Source organism: Plasmopara halstedii (assembly GCF_900000015.1).
Source record: "Plasmopara halstedii genome assembly, contig: Scaffold_110, whole genome shotgun sequence".
In the NCBI taxonomy this organism is placed as follows: domain Eukaryota; phylum Oomycota; class Peronosporomycetes; order Peronosporales; family Peronosporaceae; genus Plasmopara; species Plasmopara halstedii.
The window spans coordinates 1,625,626-1,639,954 of record NW_020187031.1 but is presented as its reverse complement, the minus strand read 5'-3'; the positions used below and the strand labels follow the sequence as shown (position 1 = coordinate 1,639,954).

Genomic DNA, 14,329 nt, shown 5'->3' with positions numbered 1-14,329 from the left:
CCTAGCAGAGATGGGTTCATGACTTGCCAAAGCTCCACCAGGAGACGTGCGCGTAGCGGCCCAAGGTCTTTGACCTCCAATCATGGCTCATGGTGTTTCAATCATGCCGTTCCTATATTGAGGTCATATCTTGCATCCAAGTCTAAGACTAGACAGCGTTCCACGCTATCAAAGTCAAGAAACTTGAATCCGAGGTCCACAGGGACCTTCGGGACCGTGGCACGTGTCCCCGTCGCTAGGCAAACAGTGACGATGTCACCCAACCGTGCTTTCAGAGCCTCAGCATACAGCTGAATTCCTTCCATCGTTGAGCGTCGAGCATAATTGCCCGACGTCCCCGAATCGATATGGATCTTCCATGGCTTCTCGAAGCCCTTTACGGTCGTCTCCACGACCAGCAAGCCCGGCTTGCATGCACGATCCGTGTTCAAGAGCACGGAGCTCTCCGGGACTGGGCCCTGTTGACCTATGCCTCTCTGAGGCTCAACAGAACTCAGTTCTTCCCCAGTAGTTCACCCCGCGTCTACTGAGTGGTGCTGTTTCCCCACAGACCAAACTAGTAGGCGTTGGGGCGATGGTTCGAAGAACCTTGATGCGCCTTGCGCAGGGGGCAATAGTTCCGCAGTTGACGGGTGTCCCCACAGACAAAGCACCGTCGTATATTTGTGTGCTGCTCGGCAGCTCGTAGCTCTGCTCCCTCGTCCTCAGCATAGCTGAGATCCATGGGCAAAGGTCCGATCGACGAGCTGTTGGAGTGTGCAATCCAACCAAGTCGTGCCGGCCTAAAATTAAATTTGGCATTCAATGCCACATTCACCGCCCCTAAAACGAAGACGGATGCACACGAAAGACTTCCATTCTGGCCACGCCAGTGCAGCATAAAAATGGTCACTGCGACCGCCTTGGGGAGAGGATCGGCTGATATTCCAGCAACGAGAGTTTGAAACTCGTGTACAGAGTCTATCAACTCCTTCTTGCCCTGTTGAGCGGTAAGGAAATGCGATTGTACGCGATTTGCCTGGATAGGCGGCGAGAACACTCGCAAAAGCAGTTTTTCGAGGAGGGGAATGCCGCATTAACCAAAGTGTTGCATGATAATGCCTATTATTGCGCTCAGCGTCCGAGCTTGAAGATAGCTAGTGCAACGCGCTGTTGGTCGTTGTGGAAAATGGCGGATTCCACGGCCATCTCGGCTTCTCTCACCCAGAGCAGAAATTTCTTTTCACCCTTAACCTTGAAGGTCTTAACGTTCACCAAAAGTGGCCTGGGTCGGGAGTAGTCATCCGTTCTCGACGGTGGCGTCATGGACTCAGTCGATGTCTTCTTCTCTAGTGCCCTAGCAGAGAACTTCCATAGTTTGGAAACGCCTCTAGGCGCGCGTTTATCGCTCCAGGTCCTTGTGAAGCACGGTATTGCACGCCCTTAAGGCCAAGCAGGGAAATCAGCTTATTAAGCCCGTCCTGCATGCACTGGGGCAAATAGAAGAACTTCTCCATCGTCATAGGGGAGCAGTCGTAACGACTCAGGCGTAGATTGACTACGAGTGCAACCGATTGCGGCGGGGCAGCCGTAGCTCCGTGCATAGAGGAAGCTTACTTAGGTCACCGATCTTACGTTCTATACCATAACCAGTACGAGTGTAGCGGATCGCAATCCACTACCCCAAGGAGTACTTTAAACATTTACCAAGGCACATAAACTCTCCAGTTTAGAGTTATGACTGTATTTAATTGTTTTAATGCGGCAGAGCCACCTATGTATAAAATCCTAGGTTTTTCTCAATAGTAGCCCTGAATAATATGCATAACTACTGGCAGTCCTGCTACGTAGTGGCTTCTCGTTACGGTGTAGCCACACCATTGTGTGATTCACACCGTAGTTCGATCACACTTCTTGTTTGACTCACCCTTTCATACAAGATTACGTGTAACCCCGTTACAGGATCTGCGTAGTTAAAGTTTATATACCTCAGGACTTGGCAAGAATTTGTTATCTGTTGGCAAGCTTACGGGACGCGGCACAAGTGTCTTGTGTCCGTCGTGTGTTATCTAGAGCAACAAGCAAGTAATTTTATCAAGTCACGAATGAAAAGGCTTGCATAATCGTATGTGACCAGGAAGAAACATGTTACGCGCAAAACTTCAGGACTTACACTAAATGAGGGATTTGGTATGCCCACATTGACCTCTCAAACGAGGCAGCTTTACTCAAGATGCAAACCTAACATTGCGTGTCGGGTGTCTGAAAGGCAAGCAGACAGTCACGGTAATACAGGGAGGTGCGTAGTGAGTTCTCAGTTATTGCAAATGTTTTATAAGACAATTTGCAATTTCTCTTATCAAGAGAATTAGTGAAGTAGCTTGCAAGATCAATGGAATTGAGGGGTGTTCACTTGAAATGCTTGAGATCCAGCATACAGACATGATTCGTTAGCAAGTCGATGGTCGACATGAGTTGTTGGGGCGGCATGATCCAATAGCGCTCCATTGACATAGCCCTCAGAAGAATGTGCAGGAGCAGGAATATCACGGAAAAGCATACAGTACATCGTTCGACAGACACGCTCCGAATGAATGGAGGGGGAAACAGCTGTTTGTTTGACCAGTTACTCAACATATATAATTCATGCCGACATCACGCCATATAAGTTAGCTGTCAATATAAAAGCTATAATGATTTCAATGACACGTGTTTAAATCGCAGGCTTACGCTCATGTTGACCATATATAGCAGGAGTAAACAGTTTAGATGTGGTTCTTTTAGTTAACGGACAGTGTCAGCTCTCGTGTGATTGACTTGGAGAATATTAAGGACAGAGTGACTCGCTCCTTGCGGTCAGATTATTGTGAAGTGTCGGCATATATATAATGCATGCGCTTCATCTAGAAGTGACGATTTAAGTATAATAAAGGCTATTTAAGAACCAAGCGTATCAACAACCAGTTGTGAACGAACCTGCGCGAGTTGTCGAAGAACCAGTCGCGACGTCGAAATGCTCGATGATAAGAGCACACCAAGTATTGGTTTACAGCTGATGATGCCTTCTGAGCACTTTGGCGGAAGCAGTAGGGAGCTAGCAGAGTTTACTCCATCTCTTCATACGCAACAAATTCGTCTGGAGTTTTGGACTAAATGTAGCGAAATTGATCAGACGTGAGCCGATGCTGACCTTTGATAACGTTCGGATGGATGATGAGTCAAGTACAGAAAGTGGAGGCCTACTGACAACAGAGCGTGCTAAGACTGACGATGTCGGACTTATTGCCGGTCTTGTTATTGCAAATGCGACGAGAAATGAGGATAATACGGAGTTGCCGACTACATAGATCGAGCAATGGCAAGATACGATATATTTGACAGCTGAGCATCACTCCATGAGCAGATCAAGCTTGGTCATACTAGCCAAGATGGAATATCAGTCGAACATCAAATCTTTACCGAGGAGTGTGATCAAAACAACACTATCGTGTGGTACAAGGCACGACTTGTCGCACAGTGCTTATTATCAAAACTTCATAATCAAATTCTTTGAGACTTCTACCTCGGTTGCCAACTTGAATTCAATCCGGAATTTACTTGCGGTGTATGCTGAATGCGACCATCAAATGGAACAGCTGGAAGTCGATACTGCTTGTCTCGCCAGTGTGCTGAAGACAACGGTGTTGAGAGTGCTCACCGAGAGGTGTGACAACCAACAAGAATATCAACGGATTGAAGCAAGCACCATTGTCCTAACCTAAGATTTGAACACTTTTGCGAAAAATGACTTTGATTGCTGCGAGGAGGGGTCCAGTTTGTTTATGTCAAGTAATGCATGGAGATTATCGCAACAATAACAAGCAAGGGGGTCATCAGGCCAAAATGTGCCTAAAAATCATTTTACAATGAAGGCTCTGGGCAAGGTAAATTTTTTTTGCTCATGAGTTTTGACCTCGATAAATCGACTAAAGCACTTAAAATCAACCGAAATCGCTATCTCAACGACGTGGTCAAGCGTTTTAGTCAATAAGATGCCAGGTGTGTGAACAATTCGTGCGATCAGGATCGAAGCTGTCGTCAACGCAGTCGCCAACAACGTAAGGGTAATTTGGCGGTGAGTAAAGCCGTAGTGAACCTTGATGGTTTTCGCTTTACATCACGATATGTGATTGACTGGATGTCGCATATGGAAGATACCAACTGTCAAGCAACCGCTTGCAACGCAGCCTAAAGACTATATGCCGAACCAGTATCGTCTACCAAGGTAGTAGTATGACATAATTTGATGCTGATGACATATGTTGATGCTAGTACTTACGGTCATGATTGCAGCCGCCAATTTCAAAGTCAAAGTATAGCGGATGGTTGCACTCAGCTCGCCGGAGGCTAAGCTTGCGGCTTCAGCCTTTGAACTCAAGAAGTTCGTTGTACGTGTGCGATGGTTCAGGAGATGGACCACGAGCAAGTTGTAGGCTCACAGGTTTGGAAAGACAGCCAAGGAGCAGTTGCCTTGGCCAACCACACCGGATTCCACACTCGGACGAAGCACGCAGCATTAAGCACGGCTTCATCTGCGAGAGCGTGCATGAAGGAATCTTGGAGATCGTCTACATAAACTCGATGCGTCAGGTTTTGGATATGCTGACGAAGGCACTCGGCACTAAGACGCTTACTTTATTACGCGAGGCAGGTAAAAAGACCAATCTAGTGCCAGAGAGCATCAAACATGTACGGCGAGTGAGAGTGTTGAGATGCACCGCTTGATACTGTTTTGACCGATGTGCAGCTAATTCTTTTTTTTAATACATAAGCGCTACATTTTACAGAAACAAGCCCGGATTAGCCTAGCGATAAAGTTGTAGTGTCTCTGCTTTCTCGATTGAGTATTCCTTGAATTACAAAGTTTAATTACGCGACCTGTTTACACAGTGTTAAGAGTACAGCATTACAGTAGAATAATTACTCAGTGTTAAGGGTTCACTGTGGGACCCCTCGTATTTTTTTTTATCGTTTACAGACCAGATAGTACATCATTAATTTGGCAAAAATGCAGCAAAGTTAGGGCGAAAACAGGAACATGATAAACTTGTTTACTTCATGTTTACCCACCCACATATCAACCCACTCTATGGATCGCACCATCGTCGCAAACTGACACATTGCTTGTGTATATTTAGTGAGAAACTGTCAGATGCCTTCGAGGATCCGATTATAAGGCTGAAGGGCGGCAAGTCTTCTATGTGGGAGAGTGCGTTGTGCTATGCATGTCTTATCACTTACGCTGGATACAAAGAGAGCACTTTCAAGCTTAAAGTTGTGAACGTAGAGGAAAAGGAATCGACGTTAATTTGAACTGCATGCTGCGCGGTCAATTTTTTATATTGCATATCTCGGCTCCTGATGCAAACTTTGATGAACATTGGTGTAGGTATCGTTCTGAACCATCATGGTTCGACAGCGCGAGCAAATATCTTGTTTACGTGTCAACTGAATATTCTTTTGCCTACGCTGTTTAAATTTTGGGATAAAGACGAAAGCGTAGGCCTAAATTTGTTACAAGGCTTTTGCGTGGTGATCAAACAGTCTAATGCGACTTCTGTAGAAGCTCGATAAGGACAAAATAGAGTTTACCACCATGGGCTGTTGAGCATGTGCAAGTATAATAAATAATAGGGGGCTCCGAGAATGATTAGACCCCAGTCAACATTAAAAAAAAATGTTTCTGCACTGGTGCAAAGAATATGCTCCGTCTAGCAGAAAATATATAGAGTGGACGCCGATATCAGATTCATGTCACTGGACATGCGTTCATTGTGGCAAAAGAAGCAACGGTGGTACTAGTTGCCTCTGGCAACTACAATGGGACGGACTCCTTACGATACTACGGGACTCTTTTTGAGTAGATTCAGGAAATAAGTCTGGATCGTCCTGAGGGTTCGATGAGTAATAGACAAGGCAGTTGCAACTAAGGTACAGTGCTTTCGATTCAATTAGGAAATATCAAACTAAATTGACTCGAAAATCGTTCCACAACAGCTCCTAAGTAAAAGTGTGATATCTTGACTCATTAAAGGGTAACACGCTAGCTCTTGGCGCCGCAGCTTCTCATCCATGTTGCCGGGCTGGTGAGGTCACGCCATTGGATTGCGCATATTCGAAACCACTACAGTAAATTCTTTTGTAGGTTTAAGAAAAACTCATAGGATTTTACCCAATGGACTTGCAATTTTGCGTCACACGTTGTCCCTCGTGAGGTCCTGAGTAAAATCCCTACATGCCGGTTCCGTTTGAAGGATGATTCTACAGAAAGGCTGGGTGAAAGAGCATTTTTCTAGATTCGAGACTAATTTTCGTTGCCGACTCGCCTGATCGAGATTATTAAGACATAAAAGTTGGAAATGTATACGTGATGCTGATTACTGCTCCACAAGAACTACACCAATGTGGTAGTGGATCCAATTATCGCTAAACGTCACATACGCATTGGTCCCTGACTCATCAAAATACAGCTATATTTGTAATGTGGCTGTTCTCTTATCCACAGATACGACATAAATGCGGCCCCATCAGATGCGCTCGTAATCGAGTAAATAAATTTCCTAGAATCAGTGTGATCAACAACTTAAATTATGGCGAACTTGGGCTTCGTTTTCGTGTATCAAATGCTGTCAACCATAAAAATAATACTGTGTACGTCTCGTCTCAGGTCAGAGATTGTAGGATCCCATTTCTTACTTCAAAATTTATGGTAAATCAGGTCAAAAGAACCGCATAGTGGCAAAACTAGTCATTTTTGACCTAATCTATCCAGTTTATGGTGCGTACAATTGCACAATCCGGGTGTTTGCGAAGTTGAATTATGAGATGCTTTCATCAGATATTCTTGCGCACATACAGGCCATGCAGAAAACCTAATATTTGAACCCGCACTGAGTTTGATAGTGCCGGTGTATAAAAAACGCTTTTCTTACAAAAATGAATACGTATTTGTCCAAGGTAGGAAGATGAATGGCGCTGACAAGTGTCTCATTTCCTTATATAAGACTTAGCAAGCAATGTCGTTGTAAATACATATAAGGTATACATACATTGAGTTAACTTTGCTAGAAACAAATTATATGATATAATTGTGTTTACGATCGAAGCTTTGATAGGCAGTTTCAACGAAAGGGATTGGAAAACACTATCGTTTTTTGTTTAACTCACACGTTTTGCGAGCATTGATTTGACATAGCTCAATGACATAGTAAAGTACAACCAAATTGAGATGTGAGTGCGTGTAAATTTGAGCCACAACATGCGGTTAGTACACTTAGTTTGCGATTGAGAAGGAAGTGCAGGGATCGCAGGTGCTGATTTAAGCAAATGAAGTAGTCCAACTGACGAAGTGCGTGTTTATTGGTTCTGCTGATGCGATGAGTACTGCAAGAAAAGTCTTCCAATAGCCTACAACAACATCGACATATTTGCACGTCAAGATGAAACCGAGGAAGTGACTGGACTTGCTACTCTCTTCCCTTGACGTTGATGAGTATCCAACGCCAAATAGTCCTATTTCATACCATAATATTAAGAATAGTGTGAGTTTGAGGCTGTATAAAGAACTAAACATCCTTAATACTGCTAAATTAATATTCTAGCTGGGTGAATCCGTGGTCAAAATACACTACGATAAGCTGAAGTTTGAGGCCTTTTGAAATCGATCTTATAATGTTATTCTGGCATGCTTAGGACAACATTAATAAAGTGGTCAAGTCAGCTAAGTACCAACAGTTCTCTAAAGTAAAGCCAAGAACTCAATTTTTTAGACTGCGAGCAAAGTGCTTCTTCATCTTTAGCTGATAACTAACTACCTGCCGCATAACTTGCATGTGCAATCGTTAAGCAACGTTTGAAAATAACATTTCGTGACGACGGTCCTATCATATACGGACAGACCAAATAATCAAAATCAAGAAGCTTTGCAATTAAGTAATGGTGAAATATCTCACTTCATCTGCGCTTCCTTTGCGCAGATGAGTTCTATTTTATTATGGCGAGTAATCATTTGCCAATCACCTTTTTAACATGAGTTAGATGATGAACGTTTTTGCATTGCGTGCGATCGGCGACACCAAAATCACGATAAGTGGACGAAGATATGCAAATTTGTTTAAAATACATGTACTTCATATTTCACGAAGAAAACGCTTTACAATGCGTTGCCACATCGTTAAAAGGGATATTGGGTACAAGATATTATGTCGGACAATGGCCGTCTCGCGGTGGTCTAAATTGTGTAAGGAAGTGAAAGCAGTTTTGAGCTTTCGCGGCCGTTAAATAGTTGATGAAGTCAGAGCGAGAGCAATGTCGACGCGGAGAAGCAACAGCTCGCCCCCACAGCGAGCAGGTCAAAGTCTAGTTCTGGATACAGCTTGTCGATCCAGGCAAGAGGTGCTTCGTCGTCCGAGGGGTGGCTCTTTACGGGCGTTGCGACCTCCACAGCCATCAAGGGTTCGACATGCCTCGAAAGCTGGACGTCAGGAGCAGATAAGGAGAGCCTTTCCTCCGGTAGCTTATCATTTGCAGACAACAGCGCACGCTTTCGAGTGATACGCCACGTCAAAGCTGGTTGATCGCGCTGAAAAAACTTATTCGAGAACGTGCACACGACAGCACGGGACTTGGTCCACTTGCGAAAGTGAAAATAGTTGAGTTGACGTTGGAAGCTGGCATACTTGCAGTGTTTGAAATATTTGGGTAAGATGTCACTGGTCATGGCAGCCATGTCATGGATTTCAAAGGCATTGCCGTCGGGCGTCCAACGCAAAATGCGTGGGCTCTCTATGTCTAGCATGCGACGGAGACTCTTGAGAAATGGTGCCACTTCCTTAGCGTTCATGCCATCAGAAGAATTCGGTGATAGATGCTGTGCTCGCGACATGATCTGGCGCGACTGTAGCGTTGTCAACTAGTCAACAGGACAGCCGACTTAAATGAATCTGTGCGCTTTGTGTAGCAGAATTGAAAGTGAAGCGAGTCCCGGGTGCCGAGATTTCAGCTTCCGAAAGGTCCTGTCTCTTGAATGATGGTTGAGAGACGAGAGCGACTGATGTGATGATGGCAGTGCAGTTGCAGGGTATCCCGCTGTGCTGGGCAGCGAATTGACAACATTATACTGTAAATGCAACATTTGCAAGTTGAAGGGTTTTAACCACACAGTGTTTAATGCACGCCATCGCTCAACAGTCAATTGTGGTAGTGGCTGGCCTTTGACAGTTCTTACTCTATCCGCGACCTTCACGATTTAAGAACGAGGTCAATACATACACACACTTCTGATTGCATTAAAATCGACAAGAACGTCGCGACAAACAACCACTCGATCATCTTAAAAATTGAAAGAGGCGGTATTTTTAAGATCTCTCACAAGAGATAGGTAGATGCTCGTCCACACATGACTAATGCTTGCCGTCAGAATATTTAGCATACCATACGTGTGCTTGTACTACTTAGGCTCATCGTGACGTCACATGCCGCCTCAACCATAAATGCTTATTCGTGTTGGGACGTTACCGTTGATGGGACCACAGAACGCAGTTCGTCATTCCGAATGTTTCTTTTACTTCTTGGCAAGGTTCTCGAGGCCTCGTCCTGCATCCCAGAATTCGAACCACTCACTCTGAACGAGAGACGAGAGGGTCTCCAGATGCTTTTCGATTTTGCGTGTGGACACGAAATCTATACGGATCACAGCACATGGAAACGTTCTGTTAACATTGCTTATGAGAATTTTCGGTGAGGCACCGGCAGTACTGAATGGGCTTCAATCACAATCAGTTTATGCACTAAAGAGACCTTGAACCATCTCGTGTGTGTGATGATGTATTGCGTTGTACATGGCTAAAAGTGGCAGTTAACTCAAGCTAATATATGCTAATTTATAAAGATAAAAAGTTACTGTGATTACCCTCGTAGACGTATTCATTGTCTTGTAATCCGGCGTAGCGTGCCCGTTGGAACAGCCTAGATTCGGAAGGAATGTGCGGCACGCACGTAAGCGGGCCATATGATGCATGTACTTTATTCATGTAAAATAGGCGTACTGCAAGTTTGCAAAGACATTAATGTTATACTTCTAAATAATTTGGTTCTCCAAGGCCTTAAAAACTTTCGGTACAATTGCAAATATAAAATGACAGGTACCCTCTGGGATAACCCAAAGCCTAGCAAAAAGGTCGAATCCAATTGGGGCTGCGTCGTCAATAGGGGGAGACTGTGGTTTGGAGCACATTGTATGACAGTCGAATCTTTTGGCTGGACGCGTAACGACCAGCGTAATTTTTTTTATTTTTGCGATATTCTGCTTCATCAAACATTTCGTTTTGATAAGTAGACTAAGTGGTTTGTGCGTTGACCTGTGCCATCGATAATTAGTGCTCATAAGCAATTTCGAACAATAAGCAGAAAGCTCATCTTCCCAGAGTGAAGTTCGGTTGGCGGTGTACAAATTATCAGTCAGATGTAACGGATACCTCGAATCAGTTCGTCTTACAAACATCGTCTTTTTTGCCGTATACGTTTTATGATACCACTGAACGAAAAAGGATTGCTGGATGGTATGCTATCGCAGTTTATTAGGTTTATTTGTCCGTGCCTATCATGCCCCCGCTGATTTGGTTACATAGAAAAAAATCTGGTAGTATTGTTTGTGTAATGAAGGAGAGGGGAAAGCTACCTGCACACGAAATTTGACGAGTTTCTCGTCTTTAGAGTCATCGCTGCAGGGGGGATTAAGTATCGAGTATTATTGTACGTCATTCATTCCGGATCGCTGTCATCTGGTTGCATACGTCCGTGTGAGCCAACCCATTCGCTCTATCTACAGTCTCCGTCTCCTACATTTCAATATTATATGTAACCGTCGAACAGTAAAATGTTAGCTATCCAGCCCAAACAGTTAAACATCAAGATTTCTTTCTCCGCATTGTCGCCGTATGAGTCACAGCGAGCATTCGCGACACCAAAACGTACAGACGAGGATGTACATTGGCTTTCATAAAGCTTACTTCGGCTTTTGCTGTCCAAAAAAATAGGCCTCTTCGACATTGAGTGTCGCTCTCGTGCAGCGACAAACCTGTCCCTAAAGGTATACAGCGTTATCTGCCGTGAAAAGGTTATTCTCGGAGGTTGCAACTGTTTTGGACTAGTAGTTTGCCAAGCGAATGATACTGGCGACGATGGGATTCCCGGTGCACTTGCGGAAGGTCTACACTGAGTTGGTGATGGCCGAGACGTGAATGCCTGAACGACATGTTGGCGTTAGGCTTGAGGTACCAGGTGAAGATTCGGTCTGCTATACATACCAAGCTCTACTAGCAGAATTGCGATATAAAGCAGTGTTTTAGCGACTCAACGACTCCATGTGTGTAGCCGGGCTGCCGTAGCTGTTTCGCTTATTGGAAGCTAAGCTAAGGTCGGTGACCTTCGTTCTATACTTAGAACCCGTACGAGTATAGCGGATCTCAATCCGCTTGCTCCAAGAGTAACCACAACCTTAACCCAAGGCAAATGAACTCTACCGTACAAAACGTAAATTGCATTAAAGCTGCCTATACCTAAATTTATTCGTTTTCCCAATTAAATAGTAAAGCCTGGTTAAAATGCATTACTTCTGGCAGTCCAGCCACTTCTTGTTAAGGTGTAGCCACACCATTGTGTTATTACATCGTCTTGTACAAACTCACACCCTTGTATGATCACATCGTCTTGTGTGACCCACCCCTTCATACTTGGGTACGTTTAACAAAGTCACACTCTCCCTCATCAAAATTGTGAACGCATTTAACTGTTGCCTCGTACGAGGCTTGCATGTCTAAGACACCTCTCCACCCCAACACCTACATTATAGGTATTTGGGGATCAAGAGAACGTAAAATTAAAGCTGCTTATTCATTTTTTATATATATACTCTATGAGATTCATTATTTATGTTTATTGCAATTATTCTGCACGTATTCTCTGCTCAATGAGACTGTCTTTATAACTCGAAAGACACCCAGCCTCGCTGGTTCCGAGAACGCCCCCGGGCAGAGCCCTTCTTCGTCTCCTGCACGCGGTGCAACTTCTGACATTATATCTGCAGCTTCAAGAGAAGCGCATCCCAAGTTCTTGACGACCGTGCACCGTGCACCGAGCACCGCACCCGCCATATGCGACGGATACCCTCGTCTAAGATTCGGAGGAAGTCGACTACGAGCTGGATACTTTCTTCCTAGAATGGGAAGAAGGGAAGGCGAGGTGCGCTAGCGGCACGACGCGAGACCTGCTCGAACGTGTCCGTTACCCGACTTCTCGATTTCAGGGGGAAGTAGTACATTACCAATCGTCTCTACGAGGCACAGAAGCAGCTGCTGGAGGCTGCCCGCAGGGCGGCTTCATCCGCTCGCATCTACAGTTGGTCCTAGGCCTTCGTGTAGAATGCGGCTTCCGCTCGGGGGGTCCTGGCGCAGAAGCGAAGGGTGCGATGACTCGATCGTTGGGCGTCTATGTGATCCGGCCCCCGCCGCTACACAAGCTGAGTGTGAACAACGAAATGTACTCCAAGCTCGTACTTAGTTGCCACACGAAATCCCATTTGCTAGTTACCGCGCTCGACTTCGCGCTCAAAGAGGGGGCACTCCTGAATCCGCAATGCGGGCGATTCCTGTGGTGCTAGCCCCCTAGTGCAACCGCTGCAGACGATGAAGCACTCTTTGTTCAGCGGCACCAAAAACTTGCCTCGCTGTCTAACTTACAGCGGAGCCACAAGGAAGTGGACGAGCGCGTACAACACCATCTGCGGTTCGAGGTTGCCAAACTCACGGCGCGTCGCCGACTTCCTTCAGGTTGTCCCCCTGCGACGCGTAAATAAATTGATCACGCTCTTGTGAGCTTTATGGTCTTTCACACAATTAAGTCTGCTGCTGCAACGGCTCAGGGCTTTTGCTTGAGCGCAGCTCATGGCCCTTCGGCTTTCCTGGCTATATTCGAGAAGTGCGGGGCGTACGACAACGCGGAACGTCATCATCCCTCTGATCATAAGCGTTTACGACGTCTGGGCAGCTCTCGAAGTCGGGATATCCCCGCCACTTCAATTTGACCCTGTCGACGATGTCGACCCACAAGACGTACCACGCGGTAGTGGACGCCGCCGGTCTTGTCGAGAAGAATCGGCGGCGGATGATGACGACTTGGACGGTCGCCGTCCGGTGACTCCCGATGCTCTTCGAACTTGAGGACAAACCCGTCTTCATTGACACCCCGCTGAACATCTTGCCGAGGTCGTATACCTTTGTGCGGAAGACCTCAAGAGCTTGGATCACTTTGTGCACCGATTGCCTCACTTTGAGGACTATCGCACTCTGTCAGTGCGGCTCATAGCCATCGAGCAGACGAATGTGTCATTTCGTGCGACGGTGGAGCGCCTGGCGCCGTTAGAAACAGACGTCGTTGCACTCCGTGCTCAAAACCAGTTACCGATTCACCTTCTGGGTGTCCGAGCGCCTTTGGGCGCCGGCCCCGGCGCCAACGCTTACGCGTTCATTTGCACCGGATTCCGGTATGGCTAAAGCAAGACCACATAAAACACAGGGTGGGTGCGAATTCTTTCCGGAAGGTTTGGCATGTACGCAAGGCCTTGCTTGGCCACGAACTGCTAATCGTGGACGAAATTTCGTCTTAAAGACAGCGGAACGGCATGTGTAGGGTGATTTTTGCATTTGATAATATCAGGTCTCCGACTTTAAAGTTTTCAACATTTCTTCTGCTTCTTCCACCTGCATATTCTTTCTGCATGTCTTAGCTTTCAGCCATCACATCGCGAACGCCTCGTAGGACACTCAGTCTGGTAGACAAGGAGTCATCAGCCTACCTACGGACAGTGAGGGGGCAGACATCAGCTAGCCGCTCGGCTATTCCTCCTTCACCAAGCCCCGAGCTATTAGATGACGGTATCAGTGGAACGCGAGGATTTAGAAGCCCGTTCACGCAGAACGGCGTGTAGCCGGTAGATGAATGCACTGCATTGTTCATAGCAAACTCTACAAGTGGCAGCATGGCACACCAACGCCTCAGCGTTTCAGCACAGATGCTGCGAAACAATGACGCGATTACCGCGCTCAGTTCGATCATTGGTCTGCGGAATATCCGCTGTTGACATAGTCAACTTGGTTTTCAGCACCCTGGTGATTGTAGACCAAAACTTCCCTGGGTATCTGTCAGAGACAATCGACCCCAGGAGTCCATGTTGTCAAAAGACACGATCCACAAACAGCGTCGCTGAACCGACAACGCCGATGGAGTCCGGCACCGCCGCAAGATGATCTATCTT

At 46.0% G+C, this 14,329-nt stretch overlaps 1 protein-coding gene across 1 annotated transcript; it reads right to left on the bottom strand.

Moving 5' to 3' along the window:
* Positions 1 to 8,311: 8,311 nt before the first annotated feature.
* On the bottom strand, positions 8,312 to 8,902 carry PHALS_00347 (hsf-type dna-binding; the record flags this gene model as incomplete). Its single annotated transcript, XM_024730703.1, has 1 exon — positions 8,312 to 8,902. One exon carries the CDS (start codon positions 8,900 to 8,902, stop codon positions 8,312 to 8,314), a length of 591 nt encoding a protein of 196 aa, XP_024572394.1.
* Between the last annotated feature and the right edge of the window lie 5,427 nt (positions 8,903 to 14,329).